An 18,730-nucleotide genomic window follows, 5' to 3' on the forward strand; every position below is an offset into this window, starting at 1 on the left:
ATTCTGAATTAGCTCTAAGCCTCCAAACTGAACCCAATGCTATGCTTATTAGATGTCTTATGCAACATCGTAGAAATAATGCATCTTAGCTCTAGTGAGATGGCATCTTACAGGGCTTTTCATGGTGAAGAGATGCACTTGTGGCATCCCCTTTGGTGCCCTGGTGCTACACACCAAATTGCACTGTCCTGCTGCACATGCTTTAGATATTACCCTGTACTGTGAACAGCAGTGTAGTTTGAAATAACCAACAAGCTCTACTATAGGCTGTGAATATAAAAGGATGAAAATAATGTCATATTAATTTAGTACAAAAGCACTGGCCTCACATTCTACCGAGGTCAAACTTAGGTTTCAAGCTACAGCTGGCAGTATTTATATGACTGCTTGGTATTTACTATTCATCCTCCAAATCTATGTTACATGGCAAACCAATAGAGAAAATTAACAAGTCTTTCGTACTTTACCAGAATTTTTACATGAGCATCAGCATTGACGATGCAAAAAAACAACCAAGGATACAACCTCAGTGTCCTGATAGCTAGTTATGGCCATGCTCACAGGAATTTCAAGTTCCACAGTTTAGGGGCTGGATTATGACAACAAAACACAGTTTACCAAGCCAAAATAAAAAGTTTAAACAAAAACAAGTCGTGCGTACAAAATGAAACAGAAAATCCCTCACCCAAGTTGGTCAATATCACGGTGAGGTTTTACATAAAAAATACCTTAATTAGCGGTTCACTCCTTAGCAATAAAATTAGGTTAGGCAAGGTACGTCATCAGAAAAAAAATTATACTGTATTGTGCTATTGTAATGGACACATTCATTATTTTATTACGTTTTGCCCCTCTAAAATACAAATAAAAAGCCTGTATACAGTACAACATACGTTGCAAAAATATACTACGGTAAAAAGTCACCCCGATTACTATTGGTGCATTGTGCATCTTTTTTTTTCTCCAGCTATGTATTTCGCTCTCCAGAGCCTGCCACACTCTGACACAAGGCATGGGCTGTGCGAGCGCTTCTTCCTTGCATCAGTTCCGCTTCTCTATAAACTTTGCCCTTTGGTTCCTATTAAAAAATGCTAAGCTCCCTGCGTGTAAGCATGTGGTGACGTTTCAGACAGGATCAAACTGTTCCTTAAGTAAGAGAAGAAAACCAATTCTACTGCTTGGGCCGCATCGGAAAAATCGTGAATATCACCACTTTCTGAGCATTTCTGGGATTTGGTGTAACTCACAAGCTGGGATGCCGTATGGCACGTGACAATTCCTTGGTATTTGCTAAAAAAATACTAATAAAAAAGACAACAAAACGCCTGAGCTGCAGGTTTATGAAAAGTGCAATGGTAAGTAACATCATAACAATGTATCAATTGAAATTCAAGAAATGCAATTTTATTCTTGTTTTAAATTGACCTTTTGTCTTTGATTACATAAAACAGAATTGTGTTTTTTGCATTATTGAAAATAATCATACGATCTGTTTAGGAACAAACAAAATCGAAAGCAAATGTAGCCACAAAGTAGCATGAATCTGATACAAAAGTTTCAGTGCTTGTGGTTGACCAGCCGTCAACTATGAACTGTAATTTGAAACAACGTGCACAGAAATGATTATATCGAAACTTAAAATAAATTAAAATGTGTGGGTGTAGTCACGTCTATAAACATCAGATCACATTACAGTAGTACCACATAGGGCCATCTTTTAAGCCCTTCTGGAAATGTTAGTATAGGTGGGTCCCATATGCATTTTATCAGTAGGGAGAAAAAGCCAATGCTTTTTTTTTTAAATGTGTGTTTTGTTTCCTGGGGTATGTTATTTATATATACGCTCATTTTGCAATGCCACATTTCTTATGTTTAGATCTAGACACTTGAACATTATATGTGGGGGACCCCCCCGTTTTTAATTTATTTCATAGATTAAGAGAAATAGGTAATCCATTTCCAATAGCTACAATGTTTGGGTTTATGAATGAACAGGGGCACAAGTTAGCCCAAATTCTGGTCTGGTGTAACTTATTTAATACATTTTTTTTCTCATGTTTTGGTCTGATGTTGTTTCTGATAACCCGAGCAAACAAGAATTAGAAGCTATATAATGGGAAGCTGTTGTTGGAAATTTGTAATGGGGAAAAGAAAAAAAAAGTTAACACCTGTGTGTGTTCGTGTGTGTGTGTGTGTGTAGTTGGGGGTGGAGGCTGTAGATCACAATCTCTATTTAAAACTTCTCAGATCTTGGGTTGGTACATTTAGAAAATAAAGTATGCCCCTTCAAATCAGACACAGAGATAAAGTTCCCAATATTACCCTTGTATCAGGTTACACAACATTGTCACTATGCAGGTAAAATCAAGAAAATAGGTAACACACATGAAATGAAAAATACAACTTGCAACTTGGGCCATCCTTAAATTCTGAATCCCAATGACAGTAAAATGAATGTTGTTGGTTTTATGTAATGAAATACTTTAAATACTTAATTTGTTTTTGGGAACACTAGGTATGGCTGGACAGACTCAATTCATTAATAATCCAAATGCAGAACTTGTGTTTTCCTCTTGCAGTATGTAATTTCTATATGATTTTCATTATCTGTGAGGTAAAGGCTCACAGCTCTCAGCTATTTTAAGTCCCTATGGAATCCTTTGTGCTGTACCTTTGCTGCATAACCATCATTGTCATACTTGCTATATAAAATATGTGTTGCTTAGCATTCAGAAGGTATGATGATAAAAGTAAATATGAATACTGTGAGCAATACAACAAACTAAAGCAGAAGCAACACAAATACACTTTTCAGTAACAGTGGCTTGAAACCTGTTCCAGGAGACCAGGAGACCTAGGTTGAGACAACTTTGCTGTACGAAACTGCAAGTCTCCCCTGGTGTGCAGTGGCTTGAAACCTAGCCTCCTGAAACCAAGTTCCAAGCCACAAAATGGCTTAGTGCTCCCTCGGCTTTAGTGTCTGCTGATAGGCACCAGCACTTGCCACCAAGGCTTCTGATGTGCACTGATTAACTTATTTTAGTATGACAGTTGGACGCAGACTTGGCACTATGTAATGTGCAGTACGTTACCTCCACTGGCACTGATGTTCAGAAAAGTATCAGGGAGGGTTCCTGTGTACAGTATGTAATAGAAATGTTACAGAAAATAGAATTGGCTATACATAATGTACTGGCATTTTGTACTCCTATAACCTTGCTCGCATAACCTTGTATGCTTTGCCTAAGATAAAGTTTGTTACAAGGAACTGCAAGATGCCTACAGTGCAGCTGCGGCTGTGAGATAAAAGGATGAGCCAGAAGTGTCTTTTTGCACGTATACCCAAACCACCCATCCTTTTTATCTGCTTACTTAGTTTTATGCCACGTATGCATAGTTTTCTCTTATATGCTAATACCTGAGTCATCATTGGCTAACCCTCTGCCTTGCTGACAGTTTTAAGGTATATAAGAAACTGATCTAACTCTGTATTCTGAAAACACTGCTCGATAATTGTCTAGCACCCTGTGTGTTGAGAGTGTTTTCAGTTTGCAAACTTAAGAAATAAAGGCCTGTGTGTTTGGAACTCGCAGTCTCTCTTCCTTTTATTAGAATTTCCACGACAAGCAGCATATACTGTTTCTTCTCTGCTAGAGTCTGCGCTACTGTAAAGGAAAGCTAACAGTGAAAAAACTTTAATGTTGAGTGTATATGCTCAGCAATATCTCAACACCTCCCTCAGCCATTCTACCCTGTTGTTAATCCAAGAGTAAACATCTCAGGTAACATCAACGTTGATGCAGTTCCGGTTAGCATAAAAGACCAGCATTAAATCACTTTGCTATGATTTCCATTACACGAGAGTAGATGTTAAAACTTCATGCTGATTTGAACTCGGCTCTCGCCAAGATAAGCACCAACTAAGACGTAGCTTTACAGTAAACTAATGTGATCCATATGCGTCTCCATCCATTTACGTTTCCTTCCATATGATGATGTAGATATCCTTCTGTCTGGTGTTAATGGCTGAAGTGTAATGCTGGCTCCAGGGATCAGCTTATTTTGCCTCCCTGGCGCATCAGCACACACAACGGCTGCGATGCTGGCTCCGGGGATCAACCAAAGTGCGGCCTCCCCAGCGCATCAGCATGACAACCGTCTGGATTGAGCTAAGTAGGGTACATCTCTGGGGTTTTCAAGTGGGCACCTTCCATCCTCAGTGTTTCGTCGACTAGCCCACGACACCTCAAGAGGGCTCGACGGTGATTCTGGCGTCCCAGCATCACCCCCCTCCGTCCCCCACTCAACTCAGCCCAGCTTACTTACCTGTCCCCAGCCAGAATCTTTCCGTCTCACCCACAGCCAGTTGCTGCTCCTCTCTGCTGCTTCAGATAAGTTCTTCACTGTGCGACGCAGCTCTTGGCCACTGAATCCGACGTCTCTGAGAAACCGGGTTGTAGAGTGTGCCACAAATCCTCGACAACCCACTTCCACTGGGTAAACCCGAACTCTCCATCCTCGCTGTTCCGCTTCAGTGGCTAGTTGAGCATACCGCAGTTTCTTCCTCTCATACGCCTCATCTACAGCATCCTCCCATGGCACTGTTAACTCTACCAGGTGAACAAGGGGTGCTGATCCAGACCACAAGACAATATCTGGTCGAAGGTTAGTGGTGGCAATCTCAGGTGGAAAAATAAGCCTTTGACCAACATCTGCCAGCATATTCCAGTCTCTAGCAGCTTCCAGTTGTCCTGGGCGAGGATTGGTTTTAACACCTTTTCTTGGTGGTTGCTCTCCTGGGCGGAGGAATGTTGTCTTTTGTGTGTAATGTTTTGATGGAACAGGTGGCAACTTATTGGTCATGTTACGCTTGTCTTCCAATGCTAAGGCCAAACATCGCAGCACCTGGTCATGGCGCCAAGTAAACCGTCCTTGGCTAAGAGCCACCTTACATCCTGTCAAAATGTGCCTTAATGTTGCAGGTGATGAACACAAAGGACATGAGGGATCCTCTCCTACCCAGAGGTTTAGGTTCTGTGGTGATGGGAGAACATCATATGTTGACCTGATGAGGAAACTGATCCTGCTCTGTTCCATTGACCATAGGTCTTGCCAGCCAATCTTGCGTTGTTCCACACTCTCCCATCTCATCCATTCTCCCTGTTTGGCCTGGGAAATGGCCTTTATACACCTCATCCTCTCCTCCTGCTTTTGCACCTCGTTGACTACCAGCTTCCTTCTTTGAGCTGGGGCCGCCTTGTGCCATGTAGGAGGAGTTGAACTGAAACCAAGACCCCCTCTTCCATGCTGAACTTGCCCCATGATATCACCAATTCGAAGGGCAGCCTTTGCATCTTCCACAGCTTTCTTTGCCGCCCACTTTCTTCCAGTTTTCAACACAGGTGCTGCCTCCCTTACGCATTTATCGCGTGACTCTACTAATGTCATTTCCAGTCTGACCTTTGCGCACTTAAACTCCTCGGTTAGAGCAGAGACTGGTAGCTGCAGTATTCCTTTACCATAAAGTCCCACTCTGCTGAGGCAGCGTGGAACTCCCAACCATTTCCTGATGTATGAACTGATTAAAGCTTCCAGCTTCTCTACTGTTGTCAAAGAAACCTCGTACACAGTCAGTGGCCACAGCAACCTCGGCAGTAGACCAAACTGAAAGCACCAGAGTTTTAGTTTACCTGGTAGTGCGCAGCTGTCTATGCTCTTCAACCCTTCCACTGCTTGTTGTCTAACTTCTCCCACACGAACTGTGTCCTTTAGATCCCCGTCGTACCATCTCCCAAGACTCTTCACTGGCTTCTCAGACACTGTTGGTATTGCCTCACCATTAATGAAGAATGTTTTATCTACTACTTTGCCTTTAATTATAGAGATGCTCCTTGATTTAGTGGGCTTGAATTGCATTCGTGCCCATTCAATGTTATTGGTTAATTTGCCCAATAATCGATTAGTGCAGGCTACTGTTGTAGTCATGGTTGTCATGTCATCCATGTATGCTCGAATTGGTGGTAGTCGCATTCCAGAAGCCAAGCGCTCTCCTCCTACTACCCATTTTGATGCCCTAATGATTACTTCCATTGCCATGGTAAAAGCCAGTGGAGAAATGGTGCATCCTGCCATTATTCCAACCTCCAGGCATTGCCATGTAGTGCTGAATTCTGAAGTTGAAAAACTGAATTGCAAATCTCCAAAATAGGCTTTCACTAAATTTGTTATTGTCATCGGTACACTGAAAAAATCAAATGCTGCCCAAAGTAGTTCATGTGGCACTGAACCATATGCATTAGCCAAATCCAGGAATGTCACATGGAGCTCCTTCCTCTCCTTTTTAGCTGATTGAATTTGTTGCCAGATCACATTGATGTGTTCTAAGCAACCTGGGAAACCTGGAATGCCCGCTTTTTGTATTGAAGTGTCAATGAAGCAGTTCTTTAATAGGTAAGCTGACAATCTCTGAGCAATAATGCTGAAGAAAATCTTGCCTTCTACGTTTAATAGGGAAATGGGACGAAACTGACTGATGCTTGTAGAATCTTTTTCTTTAGGTATAAAGACTCCACCTGCTCGGCGCCATGCTCTTGGTACAACCTGTTTTCCCCATGCCACTTTCATCAATTTCCACAGAATTCGTAGAACTCCTGAAGCACTCTTGTACACTCTGTACGGAACTCCATTAGGCCCTGGAGATGATGAAGCCCTTGCTTTTTTCACAGCTTGCTCTATTTCTTTCCACTTAGGTGCACAGTCCTCCATTTGGTATTCTGGTGGATTGATAGGTGGGATGTCTGACGGAATTGACATAGGCTCCTGCCTTTTTGAATCTGTATGTGTTTCCTCCAAATATCTCTCCAGCTCAACCTTAGATGCTTTTAGTGTGCCATTCTTCTCACTGGTGAATAACTTCTTTACAAATTTGAATGGGTCTTTATAAAAGTTAGCTCTCGCACGCTCCTTCTTTTTGTAGCGTTTCCGTAGGCGCTCAGCTCTGCGCAATGTTGCAAGCTTATCTTTTATGACCCTTTATAAATGAACTTGACTTCACAGTATGCTGTGTAATTTTATAGATGCCAAGTGGCAACTCTACATGCCCAATTTCACAGTTTTGTGACCTTTTCTTTCTCCATTATAACCTCATCTAAAACCTGACTGATTAGTAGATGACGTAATGAATGTTGAGGCAGTCCTTCCTTCCGAACTAAAGTTATAAACATTTATGTAGAACAGATCGCATATGTATCCTTAATGCTATTGTAACAGGGCTTAGGCTGGCCGCAAACCAGCGACCTCGCACACTGCAAGTGAGCGTCTAAACCACAATGCAAAAGAGCCAGGCTCGTTTGCATGTGTGGTTTAGGAGCTTTGAACCTCATCTCATCTCACCGGCAGGGGAGTGGACAGAATCCACAATGGCAGTGTATCACTCATCGTGCAGGCCTGAATAAAATACAGCACCTTGGGATGAGTCCTGGTTTCCTGCTGTTTGCTTGCTGACTAGGTTTCTCTGTGAAATGCTGACTGAGATCACACAGTAAATGTGAAGGGAAGGGTCCTTTATTTCCCCCCAGAATTTTCACTGCTTTATTATATGGCGTGTCAGGTCAGCTACTGACACTTTATTTGTTATGGCAGACAGGCAGCCCTGGTGCTTTGAAAATCAAATGTACTGCAATGTTTGCGTGAAAATCTAATGTCCTGCAAACAAGTCAGTTATATGGTTCACTTTCCTTGTTTCAGAATCGTATCATTTATAGGGGGATGAAACCAGATTGAAAAGAACAGATTTTTAGTGCTATGCGAAAGCAAGTGCCACTTGTTTTCATTTTTCTAGGTTAAACTTTGGACAGAAACAGGAATTCACAGAGTATTGAAAGATTTAACCTAAAACCCAAATATCACTTGATTACATAATGTCAGGGGGCCAGTCCCTCCCATCCTTTCACCCCATGGTTTCATTACGGTGTATATTGTTTCCCAGCATAGCAGTGAACTGCTAGAGTGTAGCAATATGTGTAACAATATCATAATGAACTTTCAGGCTTATATTATACACATGTTAGGTTCAATATATGGACTCTTTTTACAGGGTGTTGTATACAGTACTACCTAAACAAATTTTAGCAATGAGTGTTCAATATTCTTCTCCAACAGCTTTTAATAAATGACCATTAAAAAAATCTAATGTACATTTAGCATAATGTGAGCATTTTTTGTATAGGAAAATCTGATATAAAAGAAATTATAGCTATATATATATATATATATATATATATATATATATATATATATATACTGATTTACTGATGGTTATTTTATTAGCACCATGTACTTTACAGCCTGACTTGAAATCCACCACCGTGCAGCTTCACAGTGTTTTTACCATAGTTTGCTTCCCAATTTCAATTATCCTGCTAATTTCTCTAACCACAGCTACTCCCCACAAGAGTTCAGAAGAATTAAAGCCAATTGATTCTTTACACCAATTTGGCCTCTACACCCAGCCAGTGTCAGCAAACTACCACCCTCTGTTTACCTCCCTAACCTGTGGGAGAGTTAGGGCAAATTCGCTCCCTGTTGGATCCCCAGCCAAAATCAACAACTGGGCGCAGCCAGGAGTCGAAACTGCACTCCCTGAATGCACGATTCCCCTGCACACCATGCAGTTGAGCCACTGCCAGGATCCTGATTGTGATGCCATGGAAACGCTGCCAGTCCTTACCTTGTATAGGGGCAACACCTCTACTTGGTACATTGCCATTAGGGACACATTTTTTCACCTTTCTTATCTTCCCAGAAAGTCTTGCGCCACTGTTTCTCTTAGTCAAATGGTTTTTCAACTTGGACTAAAACTACATCGCACAGCAGGGATGCAGTTAAGATCTCATGTAGCCATGTTTCCCCTGCCTATGGTTTTGATTTGCATAGCTGTGAAGTGTCGCCCGGTTCCTGTCATGGCCCAGGTCTATTATTGAAATGTATTTCTCTGGTGTCTTTCACATCATGTCGCACTGTAGGTAGGATCGACAATTTCAGTTTCTAAACTATACTACACCTCGGAGTTGTTTGGATGACGTTCTTTCCTTTTGCATATTTACGCATATGAAACCCATTATACAAAGTGGTTTTGGCCAAGTTCTGTATGCACACTGGTTAGAGAATAAATAACTCACTTTGGGTCTGATAGTAGATGCTCAGATGGGCAAGTGCCTTTGTATCCAAGACTGCACACATGTATAAGGTTTCAAAAGTTGTAACACTAAAGGTCATTCTGGAGAGCAGATAGAAGGTGATCATTGGCTTCCCGTGGTGGCCCTACACCTTGCTAACAATGTTGTGACCAGTATGTCCAAATCAGTACAGAATCAGTAACCCTGACAAGATAAATACAAATACCACAACATTTTTCCATATGTTTAAAAGCATTTCCGAGAGTTTAAGGGTAGTTTCCTTAAGTATTGTCTTTCTACCAGCTGAGTCGTCGTGTATGTCTGTCAATTATGAAACCTAAATTATATCAGAAATTCTTTATAAAAAAAATGATACATACTCAATGAAAAACACAAATTCCTATAATTTTGTTGATAAAAAGTTGACTCAACAGTGATACACGATACTGAACAAGAAGGACTCCAAGCTGTAGAATGGAGCTTGACTGATCCATGAAGCAAAGCAGAGGATTAGAGGTGACATACCGGGTCCAAATCTCAAGTTATTAAACCATCGCTTGATCTGCAGTGTCAGAGCGAAGGAATGTAGCAAGATTTGCATGCTGAAGATCCAGCCTGCAGTAACTTCACATTGGGCAGCTGTTTGGGCCAGGGTCTTGTTTACTTTGTTCAATGCGTACATCATGAACTCACTTGGCTGTAATGAATCCCTTTTCAGCACTGTTGAGTAAGATAGGCTGGCGGTATGTAAAACCCTGCTTGCAGGGCTCATTGCTGTAACTTGAAGCCTCTTAGTAGTAAATAAGCAGCCTTTGATCTTGATAACCACAGAGGGGCAGATGGGACCTAGAATTTTAATCTAATCCAACTATTTGTCTGGCATATTCTCAAGCAGTATTGGATTCCATTTGGTATGTAGGTCTCAAATGTGCAGTTTTGCAAAAGGCACATGTTAATGATATCTGATGCTATTGCTAAGTTAAGAAATCTACTTGTTGCAAGCTTTACTTATTTGCTTTCTGTAACAAACCAGCTGCTTCCCCTAATGACTGACACACTTTACAGCCAATGACAGCCAGGTACTGCAGGGGTAAAAAATGCCCTGGGACGTGTAACTGACTACCTGAAGGTTGTTAGCTATAACAGTATTACAGTATCTGTGCATTTGCAAAATGTTATCAAGGCCTGTGTGTATCACTTTGTTACAGCTGAAAAATATCCCAGAAGTTGTGAAGGCCTTACTTTTTCCTTTTTTTAGTGAATTAACAACAGACAAAGGATGCCATGCAGTGGTTAAAACAAAATATTGTGTGTATTTCAGGTAAAAGCAGTACTTGAATAGATTCATTTAAAAAAAATAATCAAGTCTCGTTAAAACGAATTCGGATTAGAAACATTTCCTGATAACTACGAATTTTCTACATGGATCCGGGCAAATTTAGCAGTCACTTATTGTAAATTCTGGATAACAGGGGCATGTTTTTTTGCCATGAAATAATAAAGTAAAATTGTTTGGATATTTGTTTCAGCACTTTTAATTTAATGGGGGTGCCCTTTTTTAATTTGGGACTTTTTATAAACTGCACCTTAATACAAATGTAATCCTAGTGTTATTTGTTGGGCATAACCATTAATGTGGGTGTTAATTGGTTAATTAATGTTGTTTATAAAATACATGTATTTCAGTTTATTTGGCTTTTGCAGATGAATGATTTTCAGAAAAGCCCCTACACTCCCAAGAATTCTGTCTGCGTGTAAAAAAACAAAAAAAAAACAAAAGCCATCTGTTTTCAATGGCTTTGAAACAGAAGTGGCACCTTTTTGATTTTGGGTCTTTTATGAGTCATCATTCTTCAGAAAATTGACCAAAAAATTCTCTGCTGTGATGACTGGATTTTGTTTGTTATGCTATGCAGTGTGCTAATAATTACGGAGTTTATTTTGTGGTGGCTCCTCACACATTTGGTTTGAAGAGGTTTTGATTTCTGAGATTGTCTGTCGAAACGGCTTTCTTTATTGTTGACGGCACCACGCCAGCTTGGTTGAAACAAGTTTGTATCAAAACTGAAAATTGCCATCAAATGTTACCACATTGCTGGTGGGATTACACGTTTGCACATAGATGTTTTTCCCCCTGTCATCAGTCAGGATGTTTGGATCAATGAAACAAAATGCTAAACCGTGCACATTGCCAACAGTCAGTACCATCTGTAGGTGATATACTGTAAATACAACTGTAAGTACCGTCGAACGTTGGCAACAAGATGTAGGGCCAGCGTGATCAGCCAGGAGGGCACTGATTTGACTTTGAGTCAGCAAGGCGTTTAATCCTTAATCAGATCGTGACAGTTTAGTGATTTTTTTTTTTCATTGGAAATCTCAGTAATTTGTCTTGCATGCAGAAGCAGAATTGGATCATAAAACAGCACACTGTTAATCGTTAGGCTTGGTAAAGCAACTCCGCATCCAACCCTGTGACAGCAGAGAGACGTGTCATTGGTTCCCAGGTCATTCCATTGTGATATTCTGTCATCTGAAATCATTGGGGCATATTTACTGTACAGATTGGAGTGTTAAATCAGAGCGACGCGTGACCACAGCACCCAGCAGCACACAGATTATTGCAATTGCAGTTGTGTACACAACAGTTAGAAAGCTAACTTGTGAAGGCGTGGGGGTTATGAATCTGGCACTGCTTGCATCTTTTAATGGGTTGCAGATTGTAGTTATGGAACCAAAAATAACCAGCTCCTGTTCAATTACAGAGGCCCTAAATTAAGGCTTCTTTAAATAAGAAACTTGGAGGGTGTTTTCTAAGATAATTTTAGGACTTGGCAGGAAGGAAAACCACCCACTGAAGGGCCCACTCTGCGTTGTGTCTGTGTCGACCAGGCAATGGCAGCCTGGGCCTTTGGAGGTGTTCTCTCATTAAAGACACACAGCTCTGTCTCTCCAGGGAGGCTCATTCAGAGCAGATGTCTGAGGAGCTGCTCTGCGGAGCACTTTTGTGTCTGCTGCTGACACGAGGTGACACCCTGGGGGTGGGGGAGAGCGCTTGACCGAAGGAGGATTTTAGGGGGAAGGGGGAAGGGGAAGGGGGAGGGGGAGGGGGCATGCTGATTCAGTGATTCAGTCATCTTTAAAAAGCAGAAACCAAGCCCAACTGAGCCAGCAGATATATGACCCAAGGCCAGGCATCACCGGTTTTGGTTTTTAAGAGTGCAGCAATTTAGTGAGATTGAAGCATTTATTTTAACCAGTTCGGAACCAGTTTTGCAGTTGCTGGTCTTTGGCTATATGGGGTGTAACGTTTATTCAGTGAAGGATCCTATTGGTACACCTAGAATCTCCCTTTCTTTTAATCCTATTTCATATTACTTTTTCGTCAATTATTGTAATTTTCAGACAGTTGATTCAAGATGAAATTCGAAACACCGTTTAAACCAGGTTTTAATTTAAACCAAGTGATTGTACCTAGCAAGGCTTTTTGTTCACATTCCCCAGAAAAGTGCCACACAAGAGTGAAATAAGTATTGTTTATACTGTGGATAGATTGTTGTTTTACATATTTGCCTGGCTTTGATTTCTTTAGATCAGCAACTGTTCAGAATGCCTTGAAAAACCCGACATCTGTAGTTCAGATAAAAGATGCTAGATGGTGCCCTTGAGTTATTTTTTTAGTAGTGCATTTTTTGGAATTGCTTTGGAGAACATGTGCAGTGTCTGTAACACTGTGTGGTTTTAATATCTTAAAATGAGAAATAAGAACTAACTGGATGTTATCTTGCTGTTTCTACCTGCAGTTTGATCTATTGATTGTATTCCTTTCTATTTATTCATATATTTACCAAGTGCAACCTCTCTGGACTAATATTGTCTACGAAACGGGTGGCCCTTGATAGCCACTATTTAATTAGTTACAGCAGGGTTGTCCTTTGGCAAAATTATGACATTTTATTTTTTAACAGAAAAATTGACATATGTGTTTGTCTTGCAGGTGCAGTAATGTCAGCGCATCTGTTGAATACCCTGTGACCTTCATCTCCTCGCACACCCTGTAACTGCTGAAAAATGACCTTGAGAGTCCTGCTTTCCCTCTCTATCATCCTTCCTCTGTTGATGACCGTCTGTGTCTCCAATCATACAAACCTTCAAGGAGTCGCCATTGTAAGAGTGAAAACAGTGGACAGTGTTGAAAAGTGTGCGGGAGCCTGTAATGAAACAATGGAAACCGGTAAAACATGACATCATTATCACTGTATAGAATCATTACATTTGAGACTGAATTCATGCAGTCTTGGATACAGAGACCCCACTGTTATCCCTCCATCACAGTATTTTAGACCTGCTGATCCATGGTAACTGAAACTGACTTTCAACAGAGAGGGTCAGCTTTTATACAGTGCCCTTGAACAAGTATTGGAATTGCAGTACAAAGTGTTCCTCCCTTATAGCTTTTTAAACAACTCCCTCTTAGTAAACTAAATAAATTCAGTGAGAAACGTCTCGACCAATTGGTTGAAGACCTTGACAAAGGCTTCTAGTTGACGTTGAATTAATTGAGTTCCTTTTAGTATTTCTAAATTGATCACTTTTTTAGTGTTTAATAGTGAACTAAACTCAGGTGAGACTTATTTTGTGAGAAGTGTTATCAATTTAGAGCAGATTTAGCAGGGGTCTGATGGTTCAAACTCCTGGCACCTGGTCATTCAGTAATATATCTAAATAAGGGAAGTTCTGAAACCCAGGACTGGGTGCAGGGCTAGTGCGAGTTTCAAACCGCATAGTGTCCAAATACTTGGAGCAGGTACTTGGTACATGTTTTTCTGCATCTTTTATTCTTTTTGTATTGTTTTTGTACCATTTTAAAAGGCAATTTTAAATTACCTACATAACCAGGGACAAGGAAACCATCGGGTAAAAAGAAATCAACCATAACAACATTGTTCTGGTGCTTTTAAATCTACCCATAAAATCATTTTGGCAGAAGTGTGATTTTTTTTTTCCTTAAGATGTGCAATTTTAATGTGTGCAATGCCATGTGTTTCCAATTTAACATGAAAGGGATTTTTAGACCTAATTGTGCTGTTTCATGAGCTAGTTCTGTATAGAAAACTTTAACATGTTCTTTGTAATTAAAATAGTGTCCCCCCCACACATAGCTGTAACCCAGGACATACAGTTTATATCCACAGCTGAAATATATATTTGTTTACTATCAAGAGATTATTTAACAAGTGGCTTGATCTAAGGGCTTCTACTGAAGAGCATTGATGGTTTGATGGGCCCCTCAAGCAATAGGATTTCCAAAAGGCTTAATATAAAGTGAAGCCAGTGTGTAGGGTATTAGGAAAGGTATGGTAGGAAAGTCTATATCTTCTCCTTCGCCACGCCTTTATGATTACAATTCAGAGCAGATTCAATACCCCCAACCCAGTATGTGTAAGTGCCCTATATTTGTAAGGAAAGAATGTGTCTTTGTTACGGTTCAACCCCTGTCCAGAATCGTAAATAACTGGGAGGAATTGCTACCAACTCTTGGGAGCAGGAGTGGCCATTTTAAAAAAGACCAGCTGGTAATGTTGGGAATGTAAGTGCCTTGCTCCTGCTCTGAGTCGAGACGAAGATCTGGACTGATCACAGCAAGAACAACAACTTGTAGTTTGGGGGTAGGTGGCTCACAGGTTTAATGTAGGGCTGACTTGGCATGCCAGGTCTTGGATACCATTGGTTAAATGAACTAGCCTTCCCTAGTAGCCAGGGTTTGAATCTGGCCAAGGTAAAACAAATTGACAAATGTAATGGTCATCATTTTTGTGTCTCTCTTTGTAGTAAGGTCTGTTTGTGGATTCTTATTTCCAGTCCTGCATTAAAGGCAATGAGATACTGGAATAACTAAACGGTTCTATCAGTCATTCTTACACTTGTTTTAGCTTTTAAATGCTCCAGCACAATTTCCTCACTGATGCCAAACCTTATCAATACCTTCTTATCAACCATGGACTTAGAAAATAATCCAAGAAATTCCAACATTGTGAACATTCTGTACTCTTGGAATGAAGAAGACCCAGGATTTGAGGAGGTCACAGAGAGAGAGAGAATGTACTCTGTAAATAATTTGGGTTATACGTCCCCATAATGAAAACATTGTTTGAGTTTGTCTTCTGTTTGGGAGCTCAGTCAAACCATATAAGGTGCTGTTATTTTGTTGCAATGTGTTCTTACAATACTTTCTTTTTGAGTTTTTTTTTCTTTTTCTGAGTGGTTACGGTTTTTTGGGACTTGAACTTAAATTTCTATCTTGTTGTATATATTGAAATTGGAGAACCTTTTTTACCATTAAGAATAATTATAAAGGAAAATTTTAAATAACTGTTTTGAAAGTGTAGTCTGGTTTTGACTTATTTTTGTGTGTGTTGCAGGTAACAGAACATGCAACTGGTCAGTGTTTAATAATGCAACAAGCCTGTGCATCTATTTACACTGTTCCAATCTATCCATATGTTACAATCTAACTGCTGAAGATGTAAGCTCAGGTATGTGAGTTCAGGATTTTGCAAACTTGATAAACAAACTTGTGGGTTCAATCCCAGGTGGGGGACACTGCTGCTGTACCCTTGAGCAAGTTACTTTACTGAGATTGCTCCAGTAAAAACCCAACTGTATAAATGGGTAATTGTATGTAAAAATAATGTGTTATCTTGTAACAATTGTAAGTCGCCCTGGATAAGGACGTCTGCTAAGAAATAAATAATAATAATAATATCCTCACTCATCAATTCCACAGCAACCAACACAACAAGCCAGGCATCCCTAACAAATGGATCGTCCCAAACAAACTCCCCCAGCCTCAACACCACAGCTTTTACAAATGAAGGGGGCCATTCATCTCCACCACCCCAGAACGCGACTACAGCAACATACTCCACTGAGCCTTCTGCAGCCAGCTCTACCTCGCCAAACCCACCTCCCACTACTAATGCAGTACCAAGCACAACCCCAAACACGACCCTAAATGAGACACTAGTGGAACCCACTTCATCAACAGGCATGTCATTCCCTGCAACCCTGGCTGTGATCCCTTCATCCGCAACACCGATGCAGCAGGAAAGTACATCTGCTGCTCTGCATGCTGTAGATACAACCATTGTAAGTGAAACCACCAGTAGTGCAATCCCAACCACTACTGCTGAAGCAACTACACAGCAGGCAGCCCAAACCACACAGGAATATACTTCTACACTCAACAAGAAGCCACCACCCCCTTCAACAGCGGCCTTGAACCCACCAACAACTACGGAGAGGGCAGCAACTGCAACTCCACTAAAATATGTGTCAAAAAGCCCCCCGGATAAAACCACTTTGGCAGATAGCAGTGTTTTGATTGCCGTGGGCCCTCTCACAATGCAGTTGGTGGATACCAGCTCCCTGTTAGCTGTGTTTTTCTTTGGACTGTTGTGTTTCCTGCTCACCATCATATTGTTTGTCTCCCTAGCCTACGAGAGCTATAAGAAGAAGGACTATACGCAGGTGGACTATTTAATTAATGGAATGTATGCAGATTCTGGAGTGTGACGATATTGGGTACTGAAATTCTTTTAAATTCTTTTTTTTTTTTTTTTTCACTTGTTGAAAGGTTTTTGAAAAGTTTTTTTTTTCTGTTTTTCCTTCATCAGTGCTTCCAGACTACCTTTTGACTCGGCAGAGCAGTTAATTGCCTTTTTGGATTTTTCATGTATTTATTGTGCCAACCTGCTCTCTTGCTGATAAAGCCATAGGAATGTGTTTTATTTCTTTATTTTGTTTTTGGCATTCCGTTTGTTGAAATTGAGGTTGTACGCTAACCAATGCACAAAGCATCCTTATGAACATGTTTGCTTAAAGCCATTTAGAAGAATAGAGGATGACACCGAGCAATTTAGTGCATTCCTTGAACAATGAAACAGTGTTTAGAAGGGTGTGAATACCTATAATGTGCCAACTAACATCTGTTTAATTTCTGTACTGGGTTTTGCAATAAAACAAAAATAGTATAATATTCTCTGTGTTTCATTCATGTATTAATCAATACATTTACATAGACTTAATTAGAGGAAAACATGATCAGAAAATGCTGACATTTATATTTTGTCAGTAATGTTGTTTTTCATCGGTATTTGAATATTTTGAGGGCAGCCTTTCACATCCAGTCAAGTAGTAATTAAAAATCCTTTCAATTTGTATAGGGACTCTGTGCAGTTAGTTCCTGTGGCCTTAGCCCAGTTCCTAGGAAACAGATCACTCAAATATTGTGCTTTTCCAAGTTTTTTTCAGTCTGTGTTAAGGTGCTTTTAATGAATTCCAGAACTGTTCTTATGTTCTAGTTGCGTGCCGTAGACATGTCTTTAGATCAGTAAGTGCCAGCACCACCTCCAATGCTCTGCATTACCAGTAAAACAAAAGGAAACTTGGGCCAAAGTGACAGATCACTAGATTTACATAAAAAAAGACCTAGCATAAGTTACAAGGCCAAGGTTTGGATATGCAAGGAAATTAATCTAACCTCTCACCCGCTTAGAGGGGCTCCCTCCTGAGCTGAGCTGGGCTGGGCTCTTGGGCCTGTGCTGTGATCACTCCTTGGAATAAACTTTGGTTTTTCAGGGCCTTCAATCCAGCACCTTTTCCAAGCACTAGAATTTAATTTAAAGGGGTCCCCGAGTGGCTCATCCAGTTAAAGCAATGCTGCCGCTGGGAGCGCAGGATGAGTCACACAGCTTGGACGGCGCCAGTTCACGTCCATACTGTGCAAAGAGGCCGAACTTTTCAGGGGACCCTGAGGGGAGCGTCACATTGGCTCTGATGTGGGGGATGGGAAACCGGCAGGGATTGCTTCTCCTCATCGCACAACAGCGAACCCTACTGGCCAGAGTGGATAAGAGGCAGGGCTGGTCTCTGCTCTCCAGGGATCGGTACCCCGTCCATCTCTGCTCTGGATTGCTCGGTGTAAAAATGATTGTGGCTTTAGGCTTGTGAGATCGGAGGACGGTCACACGCCCTCAGAACGTCTGTGCTATGTGGGGGCTTGCTGCGGTGAGGAGAAAAAAAATAATTGTACATTCCAAATTTGCGTTTTTGTTCAAATGCTACGGTTGAAATATTACACTTTTTTTCTGTATTTTAAAATGCACATATTTTAAGACTGGATATAAATGATTTGCTGAGAAAAGCCCTGGAACTCTCATTCTGATTTGTTATACAGTATCCTCTTCTGAAATGTTTCTATTTCGAAATGAAAAGTTACACACCATAGGGCTGAATTCTCAAAACTATTTACTATAAATTGTAATTAGTGCAATTTTTGTCTGAAGAATTTGGAGTAAATAGCTGTGAGAATCTGGTCCACACTTGTGCTTATTCAGTAAAAGAGCCATTTCTCCCATTGTACCACATACATATATTCATACAGCAATGGCCACAAGTTTTGCATCACCCTATGTAATTAACTATTTTTGCTTCATAAAGTCAAATGAAACATGCTGACTAATGTTACGTTAGCATACTGAATTACATACCAC

At 40.7% G+C, this 18,730-nt stretch overlaps 1 protein-coding gene across 1 annotated transcript; it reads left to right on the forward strand.

Annotated features, from left to right (window-relative positions):
• The first annotated feature begins 983 nt into the window (after positions 1-983).
• wu:fa25f02 (uncharacterized protein C11orf24 homolog) lies at positions 984-17,380 on the forward strand. Its single transcript, XM_034053681.3, has 4 exons — positions 984-1,355; positions 13,174-13,410; positions 15,599-15,712; positions 15,964-17,380. The coding sequence occupies exons 2-4, from the start codon at positions 13,248-13,250 to the stop codon at positions 16,749-16,751; spliced, it is 1,065 nt and encodes a 354-aa protein (XP_033909572.2). The 5' UTR covers positions 984-1,355; positions 13,174-13,247; the 3' UTR covers positions 16,752-17,380.
• Positions 17,381-18,730: the final 1,350 nt, after the last annotated feature.

The sequence above is a fragment of the Acipenser ruthenus genome, chromosome 27 (assembly GCF_902713425.1).
Source record: "Acipenser ruthenus chromosome 27, fAciRut3.2 maternal haplotype, whole genome shotgun sequence".
Taxonomy (NCBI): domain Eukaryota; kingdom Metazoa; phylum Chordata; class Actinopteri; order Acipenseriformes; family Acipenseridae; genus Acipenser; species Acipenser ruthenus.

Coding starts and splice junctions, on each gene's coding strand:
- wu:fa25f02 (XM_034053681.3), top strand. CDS start 13,248: ATGACCTTGAGAGTCCTGCTTTCCCTCTCTATCATCCTTCCTCTGTTG. Junction 13,411..15,598: donor TAATGAAACAATGGAAACCG/GTAAAACATGAC, acceptor TGTGTGTTGCAG/GTAACAGAACATGCAACTGG. Junction 15,713..15,963: donor TGCTGAAGATGTAAGCTCAG/GTATGTGAGTTC, acceptor TCAATTCCACAG/CAACCAACACAACAAGCCAG.